This window comes from Triturus cristatus, chromosome 7, assembly GCF_964204655.1.
Source record: "Triturus cristatus chromosome 7, aTriCri1.1, whole genome shotgun sequence".
Taxonomy (NCBI): Eukaryota; Metazoa; Chordata; class Amphibia; order Caudata; family Salamandridae; genus Triturus; species Triturus cristatus.
In genome coordinates, this window is record NC_140590.1 from 1,785,573,334 (window position 1) to 1,785,600,403 (window position 27,070).

The 27,070-nt window shown below is 42.7% G+C and overlaps 1 protein-coding gene across 1 annotated transcript in view; it reads right to left on the minus strand.

Moving 5' to 3' along the window:
- The window catches only part of LOC146813123 (putative DBH-like monooxygenase protein 2), a 162,985-nt gene that overhangs the window by 96,892 nt on the left and 39,023 nt on the right, over positions 1 to 27,070 (minus strand). Inside the window, exon 6 of the mRNA XM_085614705.1 lies at positions 25,274 to 25,376. Coding sequence (XP_085470831.1) covers positions 25,274 to 25,376 — 103 coding nt within the window. The remainder of the gene's footprint in view (positions 1 to 25,273; positions 25,377 to 27,070) is intronic.

Sequence of the window (27,070 nt, forward strand, 5' to 3'; positions counted from 1 at the left end):
ATCAGCAGAGGATTGCGGTCGCGTGAGTTATAGTTGCCTGCGCTAACTATAACGGGGGAATTTCACTGGTTTTTTATCATTAAAATTTCCGCTAACTATAACATGTGTGAAACCTATGGTTTTTTCAGTGAATATATATATATATATATATATATATATATATATATATATATATATATATATATATAATCCACAAGTGCCTCGGTAATCCCACCTCCTCCAGACCGAAGGGCGCGTCGGCGTTCCGGACCTCCGAGACTCGGTCCCAATATGCACCAAATCCTACGAAAGGAGAGTCGACGCCGTGTCGTTCAGCTAGTTCTCTTTGGTGATGTTAGACGCGTTTCGCCTGTCCTGCAGGCTTGCTCACTAACCTGGTTAGTTAGCAAGCCTGCAGGACAGGCGAAACGCGTCTAACATCACCAGCTGACAATAAAGAGAACTAGCTGAACGACACGGCGTCGACTCTCCTTTCGTAGGATTTGGTGCATATATATATATATATGCGTACGGTAGTTCTGTGAAGAGCCGCTCACCCTCCTGACGACGCCGGTGCCAGCAGCGGACACAGTACCGCTATTATTGTTTTCAAAAAAGTCGTTATCCAAGCTTGACAAAGGCTTCGCCGAAATGCGTCGTACTGTTTTGTTTTTGAGGCAATAAATTCTTATTGAACTCGTCCTTTGGTGTGCCGCTGGGAGTTATTCTGAAAATTTGGATAACGACTTTTTTGAAAACCATATATATATATATATATATATATATATATATATATATATATATATATATATATTACCTACTGGCGGTCGCCAGTAGGTAGTTATAGTTAGGACCCCTTTTCCATAGGAAAACCTCAACATTCTATTTTGAATAACTTTGGCGCCGGTCGATGAATCCTCGCGAATTTCTCAAAATAGGTGGGGCGCTACGCTCCGCTCCTTCCCTGAAAGTCTCGGGGGGATCCGTCAAGCGGGGGCTGAGATAAAAGGGGGGTCCCAAAACGCGTTTTTCCCATGCATTTTTCCATAGGACCTTTAGAACGAGCTACAGCCCGAACGGCTGAACAGAATTACTCGAAATTTGGCAGAGAGGTAGTCCCTAGGTCAAGGAAGTGCCTTTTGTAGGTTTGGTGTAAATCTGTTCAGTAGATTCTGAGAAAATAGCCTTTAAATCAATATATATATCTGAGCCCGCTTACGGTACGCTTACCGTACGCTTACCGTAAGCGTACGGTGGCGTGCGCGAGCGCGATTCTGATTGGCTCTTAGATCTTAGTAAACATTCGAATCGGCCGAAACCAGGAAGCGGCGGCCGCCATTTTGTGTATTTCACTCTGGAAAAAAAAGAGTGAAAACAAGAAAAGGGGGCAATGAGGAGAGTTACAGACCCCCTAACATTTGTAAGGGGGTCACAGAAGGACAGAAAAGTACAAAAAAAACATTTATTGATTTTTAAAAAAATCACGGGGTACGCGTACGGTAAGCTTACGGTAAGCGTACGGTAAAAAAATAAAAATAAATAAATGAAAAGCAGATTGAAGAGTTTAGATATTAGGGAGCTCTAAAAAGAGCTGTTGTGTTTATGAAGTCATTTTTTTAGTGGTACCTACAAGTAAGTACCGATGCAGAGTCTAAGGTTCAAAAGGAAGACTCTGTTCCCTTCATCATTGAAGTGCACACCATCTCCTCTATAAATGTCTTGCATGTCATAACGCAAGTTGTTGTGGTAAATGGCACCCATACCATAGTCACGGAGGAAAGCAGAAACAGATTTGTTGACGTGCTTTCTTGCTTTGTCAATCTGTGGACAGAAATGATTGGACCAGTTCCATTTTTGCCTTTGGCATATGTTGGAAAACACAAAGGCAGTTTTAGGGAAAAGTGAAAACAGTTGTGCAAAGGTGTCCTTCATAAGCATTTCCAGACCTACCCCAGTCAAAGTGCCTAGGTCATTGCCACCACAGTGCACTATTATGAGGTCAGGGTGTTGGATTTGCATGAAGGATTTCACCAATGGCATCAATTGGTGCCACTTTAACCCTCTCTGACCAATCCATTTAATGTCTACATTTGGCAAAGCAAGGTCTCTCACCATATCTGTTTTCTCTGCAAACTTTTCACTCCAGAAGACATAGCTGTGCCCTACAATCCACACTGTGAACATCTTCAAAGGAGAACTGGATGCACTCAGGAGGTGTCTTTCAGTAGAATGGCAATATGAAAAGAAAGACAGTTTGGAAATGGAGGCATACATATTTTTTTCAAAACAAAAAGAACTGATTGGCTGTTTCATACCATTCTAGAATAAAAACTAGGCTGTATGTGTAAATTAATAGAAGCATGTTTTGTATTGGTACAAAAAAATGTGTAACCAAAGAACAGTACTATGGATTTGCTGTTAGGTTTGAAAAGTCAAGCACTCTTGCTCTGTGGAATTGAAACATTGTTTGGCGAACTTCTGACCTAACTCAACACAGCAGTGTTCCATGAGCTGTTGCTATGGTAGCAGGCAGAAGTCAAGTTGGGGGAAGGGTACTAGGCAGAAGTCAAGTTGGGGGAAGGGTACTTTTGGAAAAAGGTTGGTTTTCAACCAATAGAAATGTGTGATTACATTTGAAAAAAAGGGGGAAGCACTGAGATTTGAAACTTACATGTATATGTGTGGAAAAATAGAGGGAAAGTTTGCCATTATCTGGTTCTGCTGAGAGGAGAGAGGTGAACACAACAGAGATCCTGGCTCTGATAATCTGCTGTTTGAGTGTCACATTTCGTTCACAACTAACTAATTTTAAAGGTGAGTTTACAGTTTGAGAGGGGATGTATGTGGTAACTTAAGAAATGAATAATAGAAATGGAAATTGTTTTTGTTGTAGTTGCGTTTATCATTTTCTGTTTTGGGAGAAATTTAAATGTGAGGAACATGTAAAATAATATGGAGTATGTTTTCACAATAAATTAAGGTGTACTGGAAAAAAAAGAATAGTTTAAGGGTTTGAGGTTGGACTCAGTAATGCAAATACATTCAGCATCACTAAGGCTGGTTGCCCTTTCTGGAGTGTAGGCAGTCACCGAGAATACACATGGTGGTGGTCTGAAAAAACAGTTTGGACATGTGCATTTAAATAAATCAAAAAAAGTGGTTTCATAATGTGTCAGTCTGTAAAAGTGATTTTCACTTGCCCCGAAAAAAAAAAGAGCAGTAAGTGTGCTTTCAAATTGGCAAAGAAATTTCGTTTTGGGACTAATGTGAAAACATGACTCTGTGTGCAGAGAGGAATTATAGGCAGAGATTTATTGCGTATTGCTCTGGTGATTTCACAGTTGCATTAGATGGAAAGGGGGAGCGAATTTTTGGGGGAAGAAGCAGACTCTTAGCACACACCCATGTGCTTGCCATGTATAATCATGCACAGTATTTACAAGCGAGTGGGGTTTTCAGGTTTCAGTCTGTAATGCAAATACATTCAGCATCACTAAGGCTGGTTGCCCTTGCTGGAGTGTAGGCAGTCACCGAGAATACACATGGTGGTGGTCTGAAAAAACAGTTTGGACATGTGCATTTAAATAAATCAAAAAAAGTGGTTTCATAATGTGTCAGTCTGTAAAAGTGATTTTCACTTGCCCCGAAAAAAAAAGAGCAGTAAGTATGCTTTCAAATTGGCAAAGAAATTTCGTTTTGGGACTAATGTGAAAACATGACTCTGTGTGCAGAGAGGAATTATAGGCAGAGATGTATTGCGTATTGCTCTGGTGATTTCACAGTTGCATTAGATGGAAAGGGGGAGCGAATTTTTGGTGCAGAAGCAGACTCTTAGCACACACCCATGTGCTTGCCATGTATAATCATGCACAGTATTTACAAGCGAGTGGGGTTTTCAGGTTTCAGTCTGTAATGCAAATACATTCAGCATCACTAAGGCTGGTTGCCCTTGCTGTAGTGTAGCAGTCTGGACATGGGCTTTTTAAAAAATCTGAAAAGTGGTTTCATAATGTGACAGTTTGTAAAAGTGATTTTCACTTGCCCAAAAAAAAGAGCAGTTAGTGTGCATTCAAATTGGCATAGAAATTTCGTTTTGTGACTATTGTGAAAAGAAATGTAGTAATATATTTAAATACAATAAAGGAATTGTTACAGAGAATCGGTGAGATCTGTACAAATAAAACTTTAGAATTTTATTGGATTACCATTGGAAATTTAATCAAAAAAGAATTTTAAAATTACTATTTGGTCTAAAGGAAATGAAATCAGATGTATTTTGGAGTTATTTGAGATATAATATTGTGATTATACTTCTGAAACAAACATATCAGACGGTATTTTAAAGAAATAAGTATTGGTATAAGATGATATTTTTTTAGAATATTATGCATTTCTATAATGTTAAGTTTAAGTAAAAAAAGAATCAGGGCTTTTTTAATACAATCTTTGTGATTGTTATTTTTTTTTGCCTGCTGTAAAATGATGAATGCAATTGCTTTCACAATTTATAGTGAAATGCAATATATTCTGAAAACAGCAAAAATAAGGCAAAAATATTTTATGGAAAAAAATGTAAATATGTGTACTGTATTATAAAATGTTTTAAAAATATTAATACTTTTTTCTTTTTTTCCAGATAGATATAGAAAATTTTCGAAAACTACAAACATTTTTAAAACTATTTTTTTTAAAAACAAATGAATAAATATTTTTTCAGTGAGTATGGTAAGTCAATAATAATAATTGTAGTCTCTCAAGGACCTTGTAATGTGTTTATTGATTTTTAGTGTTTTTTTAACGTACGCGTACGGTAAAAAAAAATAAAAAAAAGTTTTTAAAAACATATGTAAAAAAAAGATGAAAGATAAGGTTGGCTCTTAAAAGAACCGTTGTGTTCATGCAGGGACAGAGGAAAGGAAGCATGGGAAAATTATTCAAAGCGACAAATGTGCTGATCTATTTTGTTGTTCACTAGGGAAACACTGGTCTCCCTATAGCAAATTAGATCTTGACAAAATGTGCATCGAATATCAACCTTCCGAAATCGAGGGTTGATTTCCAGAGGGCCAGCAAAAGGAGATTCTCCCCCCACAGATGAAGGGCTCACCTGACCTGCAGAAGAAGGAGTCAGCCCTGCAGATGATGGTTCAGGCTGAGCTGCTGTGGATGTACTGGCTTGTCTTTCTGAAGAGTTACCTCCAAAAAGATGACCATGTGTCCTTCTGTGTACATCCTGGAGGTGTCTCTTCATGGTGTGATTCCCAAAGGAATACTTCCTGTTAGGATACCTCTAGAAAGTACACGCTTACACAGCTTACAAGTCACTAAGGGTGCATTTACCTTTTGCTGGCCTTCAGGAAAAGTAAAATAATCCCATACATAAGAGGGCTTTTGTTTCCTCGATCTCTGCCTCAAGACAGTGCTGCTAGTGCTAGCCTCACTCTCAGAAGAGCTCTGCTGTTCTGCCATCGTATCCCAAAGACAAACCAGCTCCTTCTCCCAAGGGATCACAAGCAGAAATGAGGGGAATGGGTGTGGTGTAGGAGAGTTCTAGAACTGAAAGTAGTTTCAACCAATCAAAAGTTGTGTTTCATGATCACATGACCTACCGTACGCTTACGGTACGCTTACGGTACGCTTACGGCAAAAGTGCGCATGCGCGTAAAAAAGACACGCGCTTGCGCGCATGCGCATAACAGTCACTCCCGGCACTTCCGCGTAACGTGCGCGTGTAGCGTACACGCGTACGCGTCCCACGCGGAGTACGCGCGGCTACGCAAATTGCGTAACTATACGCAAGCAGCGTAGGAAAATTACGGACGTCGCGTAAACCGTACGCTTACCGTGAGCTTACGGTACGCGTACTAAAAAAAATAAAAAAAAAATAGAAAAAAAGTACTGCAAATAAATTTTACATGTTTATTTTAAAAAATATATTAAAAAAAACATATTAAAGAATTTTAAAAATTTAATCATAGTCTTTATAAAAGGTAAGAAAATTAAAATAAAAATATGTTAGAAAAAATAGAAGAAAAAAAAAAATTAGCATTTAAAAAACCTTGCAAATTCACTGAAAAAACCATGGGTTTCACACACGGTATAGTTAGGAATTAGCATTTAAAAAACCTTGCAAATTCACTGAAAAAACCATGGGTTTCACACACGTTATAGTTAGGAATTAGCATTTAAAAAACCTTAGAAATTCAGTGAAAAAACCATAGGTTTCACACACGTTATAGTTAGGAATTAGCATTTAAAAAACCTTAGAAATTCAGTGAAAAAACCATAGGTTTCACACATGTTATAGTTAGCTGGACATTTTACTCGTAAAAAACCAATGAAATTCCCCCGTTATAGTTAGTTCAGCTAACTATAACTCGCGCGCCCGCAATGCACTGCTGATGACGTCACATATTACATCACTCATGACATGGTCAGTGACATCACTCATGACATCACTGATGACATCTCAAATGACATCACTGATGACCTCACTGATGACATCATCCTTGTGATAGAGTGGCAGACCTCCTCTTCCCCTAATAAAACCTTTGATACACACATTCAAAAATAGAGACTAAAATTTACAAAACAATGGACATACCAATAACAGTTACAACAACCTCTTCAGTAATTCTAAGATCCACATACACATCCACTCATTCACCAACAGTCCAATACAGTCACTCATACATGTACTCACTTATCATATGTACTCATACACCTATACATCCTGTTACACAATGCCACTCATCCATAGAGCTACTCACACACATAGTCACTCATGCTAATAAAGAATCAAACATACATTTACTTGCATATACAGTTATACACACACCACCACACTTACTTCTACGGAAACTTACACATACTTAGTCTTTTAAACAATCACTTATAGAAATACATACTTATTCATACAGGAACTCTTTCAATCTCTCACTCTCACATATACTCACATATATAAACCAATAGTCACATATACTAGTTTTAAACATATGTAGTTACTCATAAAGACACTATTGAGACAGTCATTCACTCACTAACACACCCATACACACACTCATCCACCCATGCAGTCCTGCACACATGCTCTGTTCAACACATACAAACAGTGAGTCACTCATTCATGCACCTATGCACTACGTCATACCCCCCACCGAACCATGCAGACACTCAGACTGATACTCAAAAAACCAACTAATAACCTATATAGACACCCGTGTAGCTACTCACCAACCCATGCAGCCACTTATACACAAAGTGAAAAAATGATACAGATATTTATATATTTAAACATTACTCACTAAGCCATGTATTCACTATGATACACTTAATCAGTCAGTTACACAATCAATTTTTCAAAAAGAAATCATCCATTTAGACAGTAATATACCCATTTATTCTTCCATCAACCTTGAGATATACATATATAAAACATATTTAATTTTCAGAAAAACACACATTCACTGGATGATGTCATCAGTGAGGTCATCAGTGATGTCATTTGAGATGTCATCAGTGATGTCATGAGTGATGTCACTGACCATGTCATGAGTGATGTAATATGTGACGTCATCAGCAGTGCATTGCGGGCGCGCGAGTTATAGTTAGCTGAACTAACTATAACGGGGGAATTTCATTGGTTTTTTACGAGTAAAATGTCCAGCTAACTATAACATGTGTGAAACCTATGTTTTTTTCACTGAATATATATATATATATAATGCTCAAAAGGACCAGCACTCAAGTTGGATTTATTGGTGCAAATAGTATTCCTCCTCTGTGGTTAGGGCATAATTGGTCTCGTCTTGTAATTGTCGAAGAGCTTCTTTACAGTAATTCGTATGAGTTTGTATAACGACGTTTCCGTCCTTGTCTGATGGTTTTATTATTATGGAATTATCTTGTTGTAAATCATGTACTGCCTTTCTTGTGATTCAGAGATCCACTTCAATTTGTTTTGACTTTTGCTGTCTCCTTCTTTATCTCTAAGTTCCTTAAGGTCTTGAATCACTGATTCTGAAAATACGTCAATAGCATCCATTGGTAATTGTGGGAGGAAACGTGAGGGTGGCTTGAAGGGAGTTTGTTCTCCGGTTTGAATTATTCCCATTTCCGCTACTCGCTGTAAGTCATCTCTTATGTATGGCAGTTGGGGGCTACTTTCATTTCCAAGGTCTTCCAAAACTGCCAAGGTCTCTAAGTCACGAATACTCATTTCTCATGGCTCTGTTGCCATAGGTTGAACTCCTCTTATGCTCGTTCTCATTTGGTTACCAGGATCTTTTTGCTTGAAAAATTTCATTAGCTTCAATTTTCTTACAAATTTAAATAAATCTATTTGTGTCTGAGTATATTCATAGCGGCTAGTAGGACAAAAAGTTAAGCTAAGTTTGAGCACCTTTTCTTCTTCCGAGCTCAAAGTCCTTGTCGAGAGATTTATGATGGTTAGGGCGTCTTCTATTTCCGATTGAATCGTCCCCTTCCGTTCCTGGTAGACCTCGCTCCATTTCTTATGTTTTCTGCCGCCCCTCCTTTTGATGCGCTTGTGCCTGCTGATTGCTCCAGGGGGCGACCTTTTCCCCCTCTTAGCCAAGATTGTCTGATGAGGTCGAATTCCTCGCGAAAAGAAGGTTGCTGTGCTTGGCGCTGTGCGATGTTAGAGCCTTCTTCTTCTGATTGCTCGGCACTAGTTACCTCAGATTCCAAAGTTACTGTAGCCTCCACTGACTTGTCTGGCTTTGCTCTGAGGTTGCGGCGGGGTGCATCAAATCTCCTTGCAAAGGTTAGAATCCGTCCTTTATCATAACCTTGAGCGTCCCGATCAAATTTCTGTTGTTTCCTTGACTGTATCTTTTTTTCATAGGTTGTTAATCTTTTCTTCATTTGCTCCTTCTCTTCGTCATGCTTTGCTTGATCTGTTGATTCCAGGATTGTCTTTTCCAAGAGCTCTATATCCTTCAATGCCTTCTCACGATCCTTCCATGCATATTTGATAAAAATTTTCACCATACCTTCAGATGAATGGGCTGTAAAATCCGCCCACTCTGTCAGCAAATCCGGATCCGGATTTTCATATATATTCTTACAATCCCTTGTTTAACGCTGTTGGGGCTGCAAGGAAGCCCACACACCAGGTTAAGCCCCAAAACGTTTATTTTCCCTGACGCGTTTCGACCTTGCAGTCTTTATCAAAGCTATGGAAACATTGTGGCAGTGTTCTCCATATAGCCAGAGAGACACTGTTGCATAATTCATAAACAAGGGGAAAAGACTTTAGGCACTGTTACATACATAAGTGCCACTCAGTTCAAAAGAAAAAAGACTATACATTTGAATGTTGTTCATTTTACATCTGGGAAAGCCTTTCTGTTAGACAGCACTGCATAAATAAAACACTAAGCCTTATTCTGAGAACAGTCTTTGATATGCATCATATTGTAAAGTGAAATCCCTTTCCAGGTGGTGTTGTGTTATGTGTACTGCTTCGTCGTGTTTGGACCACTGTTTGGGGGAGTGGTATTCTATATTATCTGGGAGTGTTAAGCAATACATTTGTAGAAGTGAGAAAGGAGCTCCCAGGGGAAGGAGGATGAGACAAGAGGGAGAACTTTGAGATGGTGATGGGCTGAGGAGGGCATATGGGAAAGAGGGAGGAGAAAAAGGGTGGCACAGGAGAGTGATGAGTGGGGGTACAATGAGTCTTAAATGGAATAGAACAATGTATATGGGAGTCAAGTCAGAGGGAGTGAACAGAGTGAGCTGCAGTTGTAAAGTATTCCTTTATGCAGCTCATTAAAAGCAGTGAATTTGAGGGGGCACAAATACTCCCTGGGGATGGGGTAAACGTATATATTTATATCTGAGGTATTTATATAGAGTGAACATAGTTAAAAGGCAGCGCTGCACAGGGCAGAAGGCAAAGACTCAGTCAAAGTGTGATAGGAGGGGTGCCTGGTTTGTGCACTGGTAATAAATTAGGACGTGGTATTCTTTAAAGAGTTGAGTCTTTAGCTCTTTCCTAAACTGCAAGAGAGTTGGGATAGGTCTGCAATTGGCAACATCTCAAACCAAGAGCTGAAAGAAGCTGGTCAAAAACAGCCAATGTCTGAAGGGGTGAACCTAAAGCCTAATCTAAGTATATTGTAAGCAAATGCTCCAGGAGAGCTACACTGTCAACCCTTGCCAAAAAGCCCGAAGAACTATTCCAGACATCAGAATCATCCCCATCATCATTATTGTTAATATTATTATTTTGCATCTCCTCCCCAGAGAATGTCACCTAAAAAAGGACTGATAGTCTATCCTTCCCATAAAAGCTTGAGCTGCATGCTTCCTTTTTAGGGTATTTTCAGTGTGTTTGCATGCGTTGAATGTTTCCCCTGCAAACAGGCCTTTTCAGAGGTGGATACCCTGCTGGCTTGGGCCTGCTGTCTATTAGGAGAAAGGGAAGGGATGATTCAAGGTGGACGCCTTGGGTGTCCTTTGAAAGAGCTGTGCTTCCTTTCATTTCACCCACACATGTAGAGCTCTTAAAAAGGGAAAACACTTGTATTCCTGAATCTTTAGGTAACATAAATACCACATACATCATGTTGGCCCAAAAGACCAGATGAAGTTTTGAAGACATATGTGGTATTGTCACTAGGACCTGGCGCTCATGAGATATTTATACCCTTAATTATTATTGTAAGATTTTTGAGTGCTATCTGTATAGTGCCAGCATAGGATGCTACCTAAGAAGATCATGTGGCCATATTGTGAGTGTCATTTACGTCTAGAAATTAGATTTCTGTACAGTATTGATGATGGGAATTTCAAGAACTTCACATTTCCATAGGTATCATGGTCCAAATAGTTTTTGCTTGTTCCTAAACAAGTATGACATCCTAAATCATCAAGTTTTCTATCCAAAGTAAAATTGCCTCATACATGTTTCCTGGGTGCCACATTCAATGTATCCTAGTCTGATGCATTAATGAATATTCTTAAACAACAAGTTAGTTGGATATGTAGCACTTTACAGAGAAGGGTGTTGTACTGCTGCCTGAAATGCTGTATTTGAGTTGATATTAAATTAAAGCAGTTGATTTCTCTCTCAACTAGTCCAAACTAGATGCGAAATAATACTTAATAGCTTTGTGCAGTATTGTAATGGGTCAATAAGCTATGCCCTCAGTGGGCTTAAATTAGCCTTACCACACCAGTTCTGTAGGGTATCCTGCATACCCATGGACCATGTAATGCCACTGTGATGTTTGAACATGTCAATGCTCCCCACACACTAAAAGACTATCAGACTTGTCTTTGTAAAACAGAATTTGGGGTAGCTGGTCGCTGATAAATAAACTATCTCAAAACCACAAATCAAGCTAAAGTTAACTAATAGGTTGGTGGCAACAAACAGTGTCCAGTGAATGTGGAATGTGAGGAATAATCCATTTTAGAATCCAGTGATACAGTCACATAAAATAATCTGATGAATTGAATAGCAGGTTCTGAAAATTGTTCTGCTTAAATTGTTCCTTGTCCCTAGAAGACATATGGATTGACGCGATGGTAAGTAGGTTGTGAGCTATCACGATTTGCTCACTCACCTGTAGATGCTTGAGGTCCTTAACAGATTGACTGCAAATCAGTAGAGCCAGCCATACCCTGAAAGATATCTGACTAATCACACTATATCAAGGGATCGAACATTTTGTAGAAACTTACAGTCATAATAAGCTAAATAGCACTCTTGAAGGCTTAAAATACTGGATGTTAGAATGCAAAATTAGATGGCAGATTACATTTATAGGAATATGTATTGGAATATTGGTGCTAATCATCATTTTATGACTTTAGGGCCCCATGCATCAACCTAACAACCGGTCGCAAAACGTCGAATCTGCCCATTTTTCGACCGGTATTTTTGCATTTGGAATGTATCATCCCAAATGCAAAAATTGCTATTTAAGGAATCACTAAATTTGTGATTTCTTAAATTGTGATTACATTTAAGGAATCGCAAATTGAGATTCCTTAAATGCAATGCATTAAACAAAAAAAAATTGAGATTTCGCTAATATGAATCGCAAATTACCATCAATCTAAAGTTCATGGTAATTTCCGATTTCTTTGACAAATGCACTAAAGTGCATTTTTCAAAGTCACATTTTACACACACACATGCCCTTGGGGCATGTGTGTGCGCAACATGTGGTTAAATTGTAATTTCAGTGGTGCAACAGGATATCCTTTTGGAACCCTTGAACCCTCGAAATTGCATGCGCAATTTGCGAGTACCTATTGGGTACTCGCAAATTGTGCATGCAATTCCCATTCATTCCTATGGGCCTCGAAGCCCAAAGGAATTAATGGGAAGTGTTGGACTTTGCCCCTTTTGGCAAGTTCACCCCTAAACCTTTTTCCTTTCCTGTGACCTGGTATTGGCGGTCTAGTGTAAAGTGCGTGTGCGCTCTGAATGCGTGTGGTGAGATTGGCCTGCCCTCCCATAGGAATGCATGGGGTATATGTGTGTCCATGTTAATTCCTGGTATGAGCAGAGTGCAGGGTCGAGTTTAGTATGTGCAAACTCGTGAGAATAAATGCTGCGCAATGGTGTGCGCAGATTTATGGTGACTGGTGACTTTTAGAAGTTGGCATTTCTGTGTGCTGCGTGTCTGCCTGCCTGATGTGGAGTGCATGTCTGGCTTGTGATTGACAGGTGCTGGATGGTGTGGGGAATTCCAGGAGCCAGGGTGAGTCTGCCCAGTGGTGAATAGAGAGATCTGCATGCAGATGGGAGGGAAGCGTTGCACCTGGGACCTGAATAGGACTGTGCCTTCCCTCCACAATGCTGGCTCCACCCCCTGTGGTGCGTCTAATCCCTGAGCCCCCGCCTGACAAAGGAGAGAGGAGCTGAGCAAAACAAAGTGCTCCACAGCTCCCCTAAACCAGTTCTGGCTGGTATCCCCAGGCCCTGTGCTGTGACACAATGGGATTTCTTTGTATAAATATAGGGGCTGTGACCCCATGAAGTTGTTCAGTTCTTGGTTGCTGTTCCTGCCAGGGTGTGCTGCTGCTGGGGCCCAGGGGGGGCTACCCTGAGGGCTTGCCTCCCTGGGCCTTGCCTTGCCCCTTGCTTTTTCTTTTACCCTAAAAGGACTTTGTACTTTGGCCTCTAGCGCCCTGTGAGCGCTTTACTATTATTTCCTGAAAGTGCTTTCCCTGGCGCTGTGCTCCCTGCAGCTGAGGAGGAAAACTATGATCCCTTCTTCGAGGGAATCCCCAGCGTAGGGATTCCCCTGTGATGCCAGCCTTGCCGGTGCCCACCCCCCATACTGGTGCCCACCCCGCTTATTTATATCTAAATTCGGGTGCCCACCCCGCTATCATTGCCACATTTGCTATAGTTACTGGCGGGTGCCCACCCCGCATCGTTGTACCTGTCGCAGGTGCCCACCCAGCTTCTGCTGCTATTTTAATACATGTGCCACCCCGCTCTAGATTTAACCTTTGAATGGAGCCTACCCCTCGTATCCCCGCGCGGCTCGAGCCGCTAATGAGTTCTCTTCCGGGCCGCTGCCCAGCGTGACCCCGAAGGCAGGCGAGGTGGTGTCCTGGTAGGCGGGGCTTCTGAGACAGGAGGGAAGCCCCGCGAGTGAATAGTTCAGTGCGGAGAGGATGTGAGTCCACCCCTCCTACGCGAGTTCTAGGGAGTTAAGTCCCGGGTCCCAGGAGGGGGCCCGGGTGAAGGCCGTCGACGCCAGCGAGGCTCTTAGGAGTGAGAGAGCCCCGCCCGCTGCCCGAGAAAAGTCAGCAGAGGCGCCTAAGTGGGGCTCCAATGCTTGGGGGGGTCACAATTTTTTTAGGAGCCACACGCCCCAACGAGGGCCAAATAGTTTAGGGGCCCATGAGGGCCACAGTGCTTGGGGGCATGATTTGTTTACAGAGCCCCGTGTAGCTCCAACGTTTGGCTAGTTGTTTCCAGAGCCCTGTCTGGCTCCAACAAAGGGGGCACATTTGTTTTAAGGGCCATTGAGGGCCCATGCCTCATTTTAACATTCCCAGCTGCCCAGCAAGTAGTGGATAGCTGCACCGTTTTTAGGTTATTCTTTATTGGGGGACATGTCTTCTAAGCTAGGAGTGAGATGCACTACTTCGCCCCCATCCATTCACAGCTGCAACGTTTAGGCCTGTGCAGATTGCGCACCCTTGTCTTTCACTGTATTGGCAGCGCGCCCGGACTTTTGGGACATAGTGCGTTTGAGCCCCTTTGAGATGGCCAGTTGGCCAGGGGGACTGTTAGGTTTGTAGGACGCCAGGCCCTAATGTTATTCATGCCTCTACTATGGTCTTTCTTAGGAGACTATGTGCTAAATGTGATATGTGGTGCTAGGAAATGTGATTCATGTAGTATGTTTCACGTACCCTGTTTGGTTACCTCTAAATGTGTTTTTTAGGATTATGAGGTTGTTTTGCATATCATGGATTATGCTAGTGAGATTATGTTCCACTCTGTGATTTATGCCCCTAATGTGAGTTATACTTAGGAGGTTAGGGTCTAATGCGTTTAGAGACTACTGACTGGGCATTCTTCATTACATATCCTGTCATCGTACTGAAAGTTTTAGCCCTGTGAGAGAGAGAGAGCGAGAGAGAGAGAGAGAGAGAGAGAGAGAGAGAGAGAGAGAGAGACAGAGAGAGACACAGAGAGAGAGAGAGAGAGACTTAACGACTTAACGACTTAACATGCAGATGGGAAGCATGCAGAGGGCTAGTTCAACATCAGTAGTTGTCTCCATCTTCGAAACCATAGTAATGTGGGCCACCGCTCTAGACTCCAGGTCTTTGATGGCCAGTCAGCGTGGGAGCTTACTTGATCTGTCTCTACTTCAGGGCTGGCTTTAACACTGGTGGCGCCCTGTGCAACAATGTTTGTTTGCGCCCCCCCCAATTCTACATCTGCAGCGGATTTCCTCACTTTCACCCTTTAACAGTGCCCCTCAAGTCTCCATAATCACTGTCTCTCAGATTAATTTAGTTTTATAGCACCGCTAATACCAGTGTGAGGTGTAAGAGCACTTTACATCACACACACACGCACAGATACAATCATATGTGTTTAATCAGTGTATAGGAAAAGTTACTTCAGACAGGGCTACAAGGTGTAGTGTAGAGGTGACATGTTAGTCACATTGATATGCAATATAGTTTAAGAGTCCTTATTCTGGAAAAGCACAAATTCAGAATTTAAAACATAATATCATTTTTAGGGGTTCCTTTAATAATGAGAATTGTTTTCTACCCAAATGAACCCTCTTGGCAAGATTAGGTTAATGAAAGACTAGGCAAAAACACATATAGCCTTAACATATACCTTCCAGTTTGCATGTAGCTCTTTGATAACAGTTAATAGCTCAATGGTCTATAGTAGGATTTTGACTTAAAAAATACAAGTAACAAAAGGAGCTCTCTTACAGAAGCAGTAACCCACAGGCGTATTTACAATATATGCACTTTGTTATCTGCATGGTAGGCGTTCTTAGCAGCAGGCATTTTAACCCTCCCCGCTACCTTAGTATGAGTCAAAACTTTCACTAGACAAACCTCCGGTCTCTTTCCAGGGAGATGATTAATTACTGGAGTTATCTTGACATTTTAATTGATGCCTGAAAATTGCTGGAGGCCAGGAACGCAGCAGGTGCCAAAAATGATGGCCCACCCCAAGACAGTGCCGGGTGCAGTGGAACCGATCGCACCGCCCTAGAGCCGGCCCTGCTCTCCATTCACATACTTCTCAGCTTCCGCAAACAAGCAGAGTTGTGAAAGAAAAACCGTTTTTACCACAGTTTTTGCATTTTGTTATCTGGTAGTGCATTTTCTTCTTTTTTGCAGTTTCAACCTTGCAGTTTTTGGTGGAATCTGGGGTAAAACTCGAATAGTGAGAAGGGAAAGCTACACTTTTCTGAAGAAATAAAACAATTCTGAAATCAGGTAAGGATAATCTGTGATAGATTGCTAATGGTTTTGCAAAAGAAACTAATTTTTCAAATCCAAAAATAATGAAAATTATTAGAACAAATGGCAATTAGTGAAAATGCTTTAATCTGTAATGTTCTGCTTTGATGGACATGTTACAAAAGTACTGTACCATCACATCCACCAGGCCCTTCCGATCCAGGTATAGAAAGTGTTTGTTGCTTTACAAAAACATGCTAAACCCAGAGTCCACCACTGAGCTCCAGCTCGTAAGGATTGTTGTTGTGCACCTGCCATGCAGCAATACGTGTGATAAAATCTAATGAATCAAAAATAGATTTAAAAAAAATCTCTGTGTTGAGGAAATGTACACAAGATACTGACTTTAGGAATGGTAGATATTTGTACACCTCCCATTATGTGATTCCGAGGGAAATTTGCAAAAGGTTATCTTTCTTCCACACTGAAGCCAATGATAGTTAGACATTCAATTCATATTAACAAATGTTATACTGTGTTCTCACACTTCTCCCAAAAAACACTATACCACTTGTTTCGCTGGGCTAGTGCCCACAATACAGCATACCCCAAAATGCAACACAGAAAAAATCGGCATCCCTGTTTCATGCGATAGCTAACCACACAAATGGGGTTTCATTTTTATCAGGAGAATTGTGGATGTGTGCAGGTTCTGGAAGTTCCCCTCACAAAAGGTGTGGAAAATCTTTGATTTTAGCCAAATGTGAGGCCTGCGGGGTATTCAGGGTAACACATGTAGTGGGACTCACAGACAGCACACCACTTTGGGCTCCCCTAGGTGTCTACTTTCTGGGTTTAGTAGGTTTCCTTATGTGGTGGCCAAATCCAAGCCCTAGTATTGCAGCCACCCAGCAAGGAAGTAAAAGGACATTTGGAATGACCCCAACTCTGTATGTCAAAATTACATTCAAATAATTAAAATGTCCTCATACTTTCAATGTTGATGGGGATGCTATGCATTCCAAGTGGGAATAACACTGTAAGGGCTGTAGGGGTAGGGGATAAACACAATTCCAGGGCAGACTTCCAACCTCTGGAGAGATAGTGTTGGGGTAAACGATTCCTCCCACAGGAGAAAAAGAAAGACTGTTGGGCACAGTGGCAGAGTGTAGGAGGGAGCACAGACCCATGGCCAGTGGAGTTTGATCTCCCAAACAGTAAATCAAATATATTTTCTAGTTGTGCAGTGGGTTTCTGCAGCAAGAGGGGCAGATGGTGGCTAAACATCGCCTGTCTGTCTCCCATGTGAGGTGGAGGTGGAGGAGAGCACAGGTCCATGCTTAAAGGGCCGTGCCACCCAAACAGTAAATTACAAATATTCCCTGGTGGTCCTCTTTTGTGACAGATTGTGGGAAAACTCTATCTACCATATCGAATTTTGGAGTAAACGGAGGAAGAAGCACGTACCTGGGGTCCCATTTGATTGTGGCAAGAACCCCCACGCTGTGTGTGTATCGCTGCCGCCGAATCTTCATCCACGGCGGCGGCGCAGGACTACACAACCCAGCCTGACAAGCGTCACTGGGGCACTTCCGCCCGTCGGCGCGCCCGGAGGCGCTAAACACCGCGAGGCTTCCACCGCGTCGCGGGACGTGCGCGGGTGGCGCTGGGAGAAGCCCGGGACAAGGGCGGGACCGTCTGTGGCCGTCCGGTGCCGACGGAGGCCGGGCTGGGCCACGTCCCGTACACCTCGCATTGAATCGCCGGTGGCTGCGCTGTCTATAGAGGTATCTTGCAACACCTGTGTATTGTGTAACTCATATCTTGCCAAGCTATATTGGATGTTGCCACCTGGGATAACTTTTGGAACTTATATTGAACCGGTTGCTTTTGTTTGCTTATTTCCCTGGGGGACAACACGCTAACGTAGGACAATTAGAGCAGACGGCTCCTCTGTTTGATGGCCATAAGATCAGACTGACGCCAGAATAAAAGCGTAACTTTTAATCGGGGGGGCCGAAGAAGAACAAATATCAGGTAGCAGACCGTGCCATTATGGTAAAAAATAAGACTGCTAAAACGAGGGCAGGGGGAGGAGTTAAAGGGACTCTGGATGCCTTTATTACTAGAGCAGAATCACTGCTAGTACATGAAATTCAATTGGCTGAGCGCAGACTGTCCCTGGACCCCCAATTAGCAACGAAAAGATCCTCGTTGGGCAATGTAGCGTCTTGTTTAACGCCTGGCGGCCGGCCAGATTCAAATGAGCATCTTTTGGAGTATCATAATCAAACTGACACCACTGATACTTCATTGACTATAGCCCATAACTCGCAGGGAGACATAATGAGTACAGGCTGGATAGGGCCACTGAATGATAATCAAGCCGTCGCACCGAGCCCATACGGCAGAGAGGGACTACAGCTAATCACACCGCAGGGAGTAATGCAGGAGGATGCCACAAGGGAGGAGTCTAGTAATTACCGAGTAGTAGGTGAGACTGATTTGGAACGGAGTTTGGGGGAAGAGGTAATTACACGCTCCAAATCACATCAAGTAGCAGCGGGGCCTTCAGTGGCGGGCGGCTCAAAAAGCTCCACGTGTGCCAGTAAAGCTAGCCGGAAGGGAGCGGCCAAACCAACCAAAGGCAGTATTAAAAACCCGGAGAAAATAGTGTGCCCTAGATGTGGCCACGAAAATGGGTCATATGCGAACCAACAAATTATTGCAGTTAGAAAATAAAATGGAACAACTTCTTCAACGTCTGCTAGGGCCAGTAATGGCGAAGATAACGAATATGGAAGGGACCATAAACAAATTCATGGCCCAAATCCAGCCACAACACACTAGAGATCCCGGCCAGGAGAGGGAGGAGGGTAGCACAGTGATGAATCGTAGCAATAAGGAGCCAAATAACAGGGGGGCGGAACAAACTGAGTGTAGCAAATCATCACTAACTGCAGCTAATACGGGCAACACTGGTAATAAGAATTCGAGTGGGGAAAACCAGGATTCAGGCAGTCGAACCGAGATTATAGACAATGGCCTGACACATAGGGAATACACGAGGCACCGCGGGATAGACCGCCCAGATTGCATCCAGGCCACTCCAGGGCTCCAGACATTAGACCTACCCCTGGCCTCCTGTCCTTATTCAGTGGTGCTTGTAGGAGTCCCTGGACTGAGGAAGGGAGCTGAGGAATCGAGGATTCCAGCACGACCACATCCTTATGGCGAGGAGGGTAGCTTGGATTGGTGGCGGTGAGAAAAAGTTCCCTGGCGACTGTATTATTGTAAATTTAAGATTCCCGGGACTAGCAAAAGAACTCCTAGATAACCGGCACATGGAGAGTAAGAGAGGGTCGTGTGTAAGGATGCTCCCATTGTATTATTTTTACAGGGATAGAGCCCTTGATCCCGGGCAGACCTCGCAAGGGCAAAGAACAGCCATGAAAAGTAGACTGGATAACATACGCTTGGCCCCAAATAGATTTGCAATCCTCACTGATCACTCTGCCATGGACGAACAGGACTGACTGGGGAATGTAGTGAGTACAGTGGTGGAGAGAGTACATGATGCTGTAAGAAACCAGGGAGATCAATAAGTAAAAAAGGAAGCTGGATTTCCAGCGATATTCAGGCATTTCGCCGCTATCGCTGGATATTTTATCGCAGTGGAGATAAACGTTGCTAATAGCATGTTATCGCCGCGAAAATATCCAGCGATAGGCAGTGATAAAAACAAATGCACTAAGTGCGTTTTGCGATAATTATCGCAAGTTGTTGCTAATATCCCCCAGAATGTTTCTGTTGTTTTTATGAGAAACATTTTCTTTTCCAGTACAGTGGATGACCTGTTGATGTCTACAGCACTGTGAATTTAGTGCAGTGGATATCAACACGTCGACCACTGCACTCAAGCCGTTAAGTTCCATTGACATTCTGCCTTCAACAGTGGTGGCTGATGCAAGTAAAAAGTGATGAGAGCGGGGGAACAATTATTTTTAAAAAGTCTCACCTGCCGCTAATGCTGCCAGCTGCCTCAGTGCTCCTCTGCTCTCAGCTGTCATAGGCAACACTGCACAGGCTCCCAGAGTCCCCGCCAATCCACAAATTGCTCTCATGCTATTACCAAGTATAAGAGAAGCGCAAGTATTGGCCTCAGTGGGCTGGTTTGATGCTCGCTCGGGGACAGTCAGCCTGTGCTTACCCTGCTGGGCAACACAGCTGGGTTGGAGAAATATAAGTGCAAATGTCAGTTTGGCCCACCTAGGGCAGCTGGCCAAACTTATATGAGCACTTACAAATGCACATCACTCCTCCTCATTGCCACTGTCCAAGAGGATGGCCTGTCTCGCCCTAGACTTGCATCGGCTCAGTCAGTGAAAAATAAAAATTAAATGTTCTTATTAATTTATTTTTCATCTGCTGGCTTTGAGCAAGGGGGGAACACTCCTCAGCCTTTACAGAGGAGCTGCTGCTGGCCATCAATATTAATGATCTTAACCTCATGCCAAAATACTGATTAGGGGTTCACTTCTCTTTAAACATTCCCAGCATCTTGCATTGTTAATGTTTTAAAAGAAGATATTGTAATTTTAGAATTTTAATGTATAAGAAAATGTGCTTACATTTTCCTATTTTCCCTTGGCTGATTGGGTTACCCTCTCAGCATAAGTAAGGGGAGGGACCCAGACAGCCATCTATAAACCTGGCTACTTGTGAATAAGCTGCTGGAGTAGCAAGGTGAAATGGAGCTGTTTGATGGTAAGAGACAGTTTCTGGTCCTGCCTTTGTGGGCCTGTAACTTTAATGATAGACAGCCAGGAGAACATTCTGATTGGCCGTATAGCTCCCAAAGTTCCTATCTAGGTGCTACTTGTCACTAAGACCTTAATGTTATGTGAGCTACCACACAGTGACGTAGTTATCCATACTGAGAGCCGGGGTGGCCCCTAAGGTTGCCGCCTAAGTGCAGGTAACAGCTTGGGGGCTGTTGCCGATGGAAGACCGGGGGATGGCGGCTGATGGACGACTTGTTCTCAGGAGATGCTGGTAGTCAACAGACTCCCTCTACCCCAAAAACAGTGCCGCCCGGGGCAGACCGCGCCCCCCAGCTACACCACTGCTGCCACACCTGATGCCTTGTGACCGTGTCGAAGATACACTCAGACAAATTTGAGAGCTAACATATTTTAAAACTTCACACCTGCTCCCAAAGATCAGATAAAACATGTGAGAGTGGTCACATTTATGCTTGCAGACTATATCTTAGTCAATCCTTCCTGTTTTAGAACATTGAACAGTCAAGCAGACATACCAAGACAGCTTAAAACTCCATAGAAACAGTTGAGGTGTTTGCCTAAGAATCTTTCTCAGTCTGGAAAAAACAACCCAGTGGCTAGACTCAATCTTATGAATCAAGTTATTACACACTGCAAATTATAGCCGCAACCCAAAAGGTCTTAAATAGGATACCAATATGTATAACCTTTGAGATATTGATACATGTTGATACTGACTTCATGAATGTCTTAGAGGGCTCTATTGCTGGAATTTTCACGTGGGAACTCCAGGAGTCCGTTTCAGTGGCTTTCATGTCTTGACACTGACATCACTGGATCAAGACAAGCCCATATACACACGTTCACATGTAATAAAGCTGATCTTTACTGGCAACCGAAGGGCTTCGAATTATTTAAGCGGCTTGATCTGAGGGCATTTCAGCCACTCAACACCTCTTCTACATCATGCAATTCAGGCAGTGCAGCAGTATCAGAATTCATATTACCAGCATTGTGGAGTGAAACTTCTTCCTCTTTGTATTTTTGTGTTTTCACTGTGTAAACCACAGAATAAGTAAACTGCATCCATCCACAAATATTGTGCTTTTGCCTTTTGTTCTAAGCTCTTATTAAACACTAATCACTACACCCATGAAACAGTTAAGCAGCTGGCACACTGGTGCTACTTGAACTGATAAATAAATTGGATTTTTAAAAAAATAATTCCAAACTGGCATTCATTTTTGTATCTGTGTGACATTCAATCAATCAATCAAGGGTTGGTAATTCACAGCTACTCACCCGTAAAGGTCTCAAGGCACCGAGGGGAGGTAGGGAGCAGATCCGCCTAAGTGCTGAGGTCATTCGAAGAACCAGCTCTTGAGGTCCTTTTGAACTGGGGTAGCATGAGAGATGGTCTGAGGTGGAGGGGTAGGGTGTTCCAGGTCTGTTTCTGGTCTTGTGGATCGGTAAGACGGTGGCCAGAGCAAGATCGGTGGAGCGGAAGTGTCTTTTAGGTGCGTGGAAAGAGAGGCGGCTGTTCAGGTATGCTGGTCCTGACTTGTAAAAGTGTGTGAGGAGTTTGAAGGTTATTCTTCTGTCTGCTGGGAGCCAGTGGCATTCACATAGGTGTTGAGTGATATGGCTGTGCTGGAGGAGGTCAAGGACCAGTCTGGCTGAGGCATTCTGGACAATCTGGTGCTTGCAGAGATTTTTCTGGGTAATGCCGGTGTAAAGTTCGTTGCCATAGTCGAGTCTGCTGCTGATGAACTCGTGTGTGACGGTATTTCTGGATTTGGTGAGGGTCCAACTGAAGGTTTTTGCAGCAGGAGGAGGGTATTGAAACAGGCCGAGGATACTGAGTTGATCTGGCAGTCCATAGTGAGAGAAGTGTCTAGTATGAAACCAAGGCTTGGTGCATGGTCTGTCGGTGTTGGGGGAGCTCCTAGCGCAGAGGACTTCTGTATTGTGTGAGTTGAGCTTAAGACAGCTGTTCTTCATCCATGTGGAAACAGCTTTCTAACCTTCTTGGAAGTTGTGCCTGGTGACGTTGGGTTCATTGGTGAGGGAGACAATCAGCTATGTGTTGTCAGCACAGGAGATGATGTTGAGTCCATGGTTCCTGATGATGGTTGTGAGGGGGGCCATGTGGATGTTAAAGAGCCTGGGGCTGAGAAAGGAGCCCTAGGGCACTCCGCAGTTGGTTCATATTGGTTCCGAGAGGTAGGTGGAAGTCTGACATGTTGTGCTTTGCCTGTGAGGAAGAATCAGATTCAGTTGAGGACCTTGTCATGGATGCCGGCCTCATGGAGTTTAGTGGTTAGGGTGTGGTGGGAGACGTGTTGAATGCTGCCAAGAGGTCCAGGAGGATGAGGGCAGCGCTTTCGCTCTGGTCGATGTCATCAGTGGCGGTGAGGAGGGTGGTCTTGGTGCTGTGTTTGCTTTGAAAAAAGGATTGGGAGATGTTCAGGATGTTGTTAGTTTCAATGAAGTCAGCTAGTTGGTTGTTGACAGCTTTTTCGATGACTTTGGCTGGGAAGGGAAGCAGAGAGATGGGTCTGAAGTTGTTAAGGTCCGTCGGGTCCGTGGAGGGTTTCAGCATGTTTCGAGTCATCGGGGAAGGAGATGGTCTTGAGGTAAAAGTTGACGTTTCGGTGAAGCACGGGCATGATGGCAGGTGCAACTCTGTGGAAGATGCGGTGCGGGCAGGGGTCAGAAGGTGGTCTGGAGTCGGTGCTTTTAATGGTCTTTAGGGTGTTGTCTGTGGTGAGCGGGGTCAAACTGAGCAGGGTCTGTTGGGGCTGTTAGTTGAGGAGGTTGTTGGTGCGGTGGGGAGGACCTGCTTGCCAAAGTTGTCGTAGATCGTCTTGATCTTGTGGTGGAAGAAGGTGAAGAGTCTATTGCAGGGGTCTTGGGAGGATGGGACGTCTGCAGTTTCGCTATTGGGTTTGGCAAATTCCTCAATGACGGTGAAGAGTTCTTTGCTGCTATGTGCGTTGGTGTTGATTCTGTCCTGGAGTGCCTTCTTCCTTCTGTTTTCAATCAGGTGATGGTGTGCGGTGGTGGCTGCTTTGAAGGCAGTGTGTGCTTCCGGGGTTTTGTGGTTCCGCCATGTCTTTTTGAGTTGTCTGCAGTAGCGTCTGGATTCTTGGAGGACAGGCATTAACCAGCTTGCTTTCTTGGTGTGTTTGCCAGCGGCTTTCTTGAGGGGCGCCAGTTCACAATCCATTGGTAAAGGTTGCGTGCTACAGTGTTGGTGTCGGAGGTTGTGGTGGTGAGGTTCTGTTCAGGGTGGTGGTGAGCTGGTATTAGGTGACCTTGTTCCAGCTTCTGCAGGGGGACACGGTAGGCGTGCTTGGGTGCGGGTACATTCATTTTATTTAATTGTTATTGATATATTTGAGGAGTTGGTCGTTAGTGTGAGCCAGGCCATCAAGAGTGTCAGATCAATGTACAGAGGAGATTGGGGAGCCTATAAAAAATTGGACATTTATGACTATATAATTCAAGAGATTATGTAATCCCTGTATAAACGCCTGTCTCTAATTTCTTTATAATGGGTGACTTGGGACACACCTTGGCACGGAATATAAAGAAAAGGCATCAGAACATTATATGTTTTTACAGTTGAGTTTTGACATCACAATGCCTGCTGCCAGAGCAAGCAGCCAAGGTGAAAAGCAGGAGAGGTCACGGAGCATAATTGAAGCAGCTGTTTCAAGTAGTGGAAAAGAAACATTGCTTTTCTGTCTTCTGCTCTATTTGTCAGCTTACACTGAGAAGCAGGGCGGTTATGTGTATTTCTTTAACTTCTTAGATAGTTAGAAAAAAGCTTTCCACATGTTTCTACACAATCCGAGTGTATGCAGCTTTTTGTTTAAAAAAGGACTGGCTAGTATTGAATTGTTTCCAAAAACCTGTTTGCAGCAAATGTCTAACAGGTTTATGATGTGTTCAATTTTGCACTAGAGATTTTATTTTTAATTTTCATGTTTGTTAGTGGATTGTGGGAAAGGTGATTGTGAGAGCATGTATTATATGAGATAAAGTCATCCTTGGCAATAATGATAAGGATTTCGAAAGTCACCTTGGAGATACATAACCTCTTAAAGGAACTCGGCTTGCAGCCACCTCCCTCCATAAGGTCATGGAACTCCTCGGTGACTTGCAGTACCCTTATAATGTAAGGCAGGGTTACTATATCCCTTATATAATAGATCAGCCTTTAAGCATTCAGAGCACTTTTTAGAGACAAATAAGATCTAAATGCAATATATATCTGTCTCTATCAATGATCCCGCAATGTACAAACCCCGGTTCTGGAGTACTCCACAAAGGTCCATGACATGCACATGGAATATGTGTATATGACCACACAAGATGCAAGTCCTGGAGAAAATCAAAGTCCTCCACTAAAGTTGAATAAGATGCATATAGCATGAACATCTATGATTTGATAATGCACAAGACACACAGTAGGTTTGTCCCTGAAACTGGCGATAACAGACAATCATGCAATGCTAGGTCTCAAGGAAAAGCAATGGATCTCAAACACAAACACCTACCACTCTGCATCTTCGGATTGTTGTAGTGAATTTCTAGTTGGACGTATTTGGGATCTAGATCTGTGCCCAATGAGATCCCAACATTCCTTGGGAAGGTAAATGCCTGCAAAGCCAGAAAAGCCAGAAAAGACATCATTTTGACAAAATGCATAGGAGCAGCAAGGTCATCTCATCACTGGTATTTACAGGTTTTTGCAGAACATCTCATTGCTGCACCATAGGGAGCACATCAAATGCAAAACTACAATGTATTGGTGATTAAAAAATACACGACCGCAGTATATGTGCGTAAGTATCTATTATGTCCTGAGCCTCTGGAAGTATGCAGCAATGGAGCATAAGGGTGACTATATTATGCAGCTGTATGCAGCACTTTTTGCTATTATCATCTCACTATTTTGACATTTTAACATAGAAATTAACACAGAAAGGTTATCAATACTATAATAGTATAAAAAAAAACAAAGTATTTTGGATAGATAACAGACACCTTTAACAGATCCCTTTAAAAATGTTATCCACTGAAAATGTTTTTTTCTAGCACAGACGCACATTTGTAAGTACACTGTCCTCTATAACCACCAGAATAAAACTGTTTGTAAAAGCATTCAATGTTTGATTCAAAAGAAAACACAGGTAAATATTATTCACATTTTTAGAAATAAAAGGTGCAAATCTTTTATTTTTTACATCCGAAAAATATTTTTTAAGTTGTCTTCATCTTTAGGTTTACTCAGATTGAAAAACTAAGGCTCTAACTAGAATACGTAAGATTGAAGCTATCAGGCCTTACAAAAGAAGAACAAGCATTGGTAAATGCATTAGGTTTCACCTATGTGATTAATCTTAACCTGTTTTTTGTTGTAAGTTGTATCAGGGCCAGCTTTTGTGCTGGTGGCGCCCGGTGCAGCAGTCACTTTTGGCCCCCCCACGCCCCATGACCTCCTCCTTGGATTCTCTCCCTACCACCTGCAAAAGTACCCCGTATCTCTCCAATCCTAAGTTATTGCTAAACACAGCGCCCTCCACAGGTCAGCGCCCAGTGCGGCCGCACCAGTCGCACTGCCCTAAAGCCGGCCCTGAGTTGTATCTTGAGGAGTAGTTGTGCAATATAAGTTACAGAAAGTCTGTCGAATTGTTATGAATTGTTTAAATACAAAAAGACAATATATCGTGCTGTCACTAGTGATATAGTGTAGGTAAGTAAACATTTTGAAAAATGAAATGAAAGACGGAAATAATAGAATAAATTGATGTGATAGCAATATTATTTGTTTAGAGGAGTTTGTATGTTATCCGATGTTTGGAATCTAGCGCTGTTGAGCTTTTCAGATAAAGCAAATATTCAGCCACAGTCAGTGTGAATAATTTACCACAAGATGGCAGTGCGGCTCCATGTTTTCTTTTCTATAGACTTTTCTTGGCGAGGACAACATTTCCTTGATTTTTGGTTGTTTCTCCTATAAACGCATCTTTACAACAATAGCTACATTTAGCAAAGCATCATTGGTTTCCTTGGGGAGACAAGGTGATGGCTGCTGTTTTCTTCAATGGCAGCTGTTGAAATTTCAAACTGATAAGGCAGAAAGAACCAACATGTATTTCTCTGTGTGAGAAAAGAAGTTTGTTTCTTCCACACGGTTTATAATTCCTGCTTGGCCTTATGGGCATCAATGTAGCCAAGCTAGATACATCCTCAAAAGCGCGGTTTCAATGCGTGCAGCCAGGGAAAGTAAAGACACAAAAGCGGAGAACACAAGCCCCTCTCACCCTATTCACAAGGCAGCGTTAAGCCAC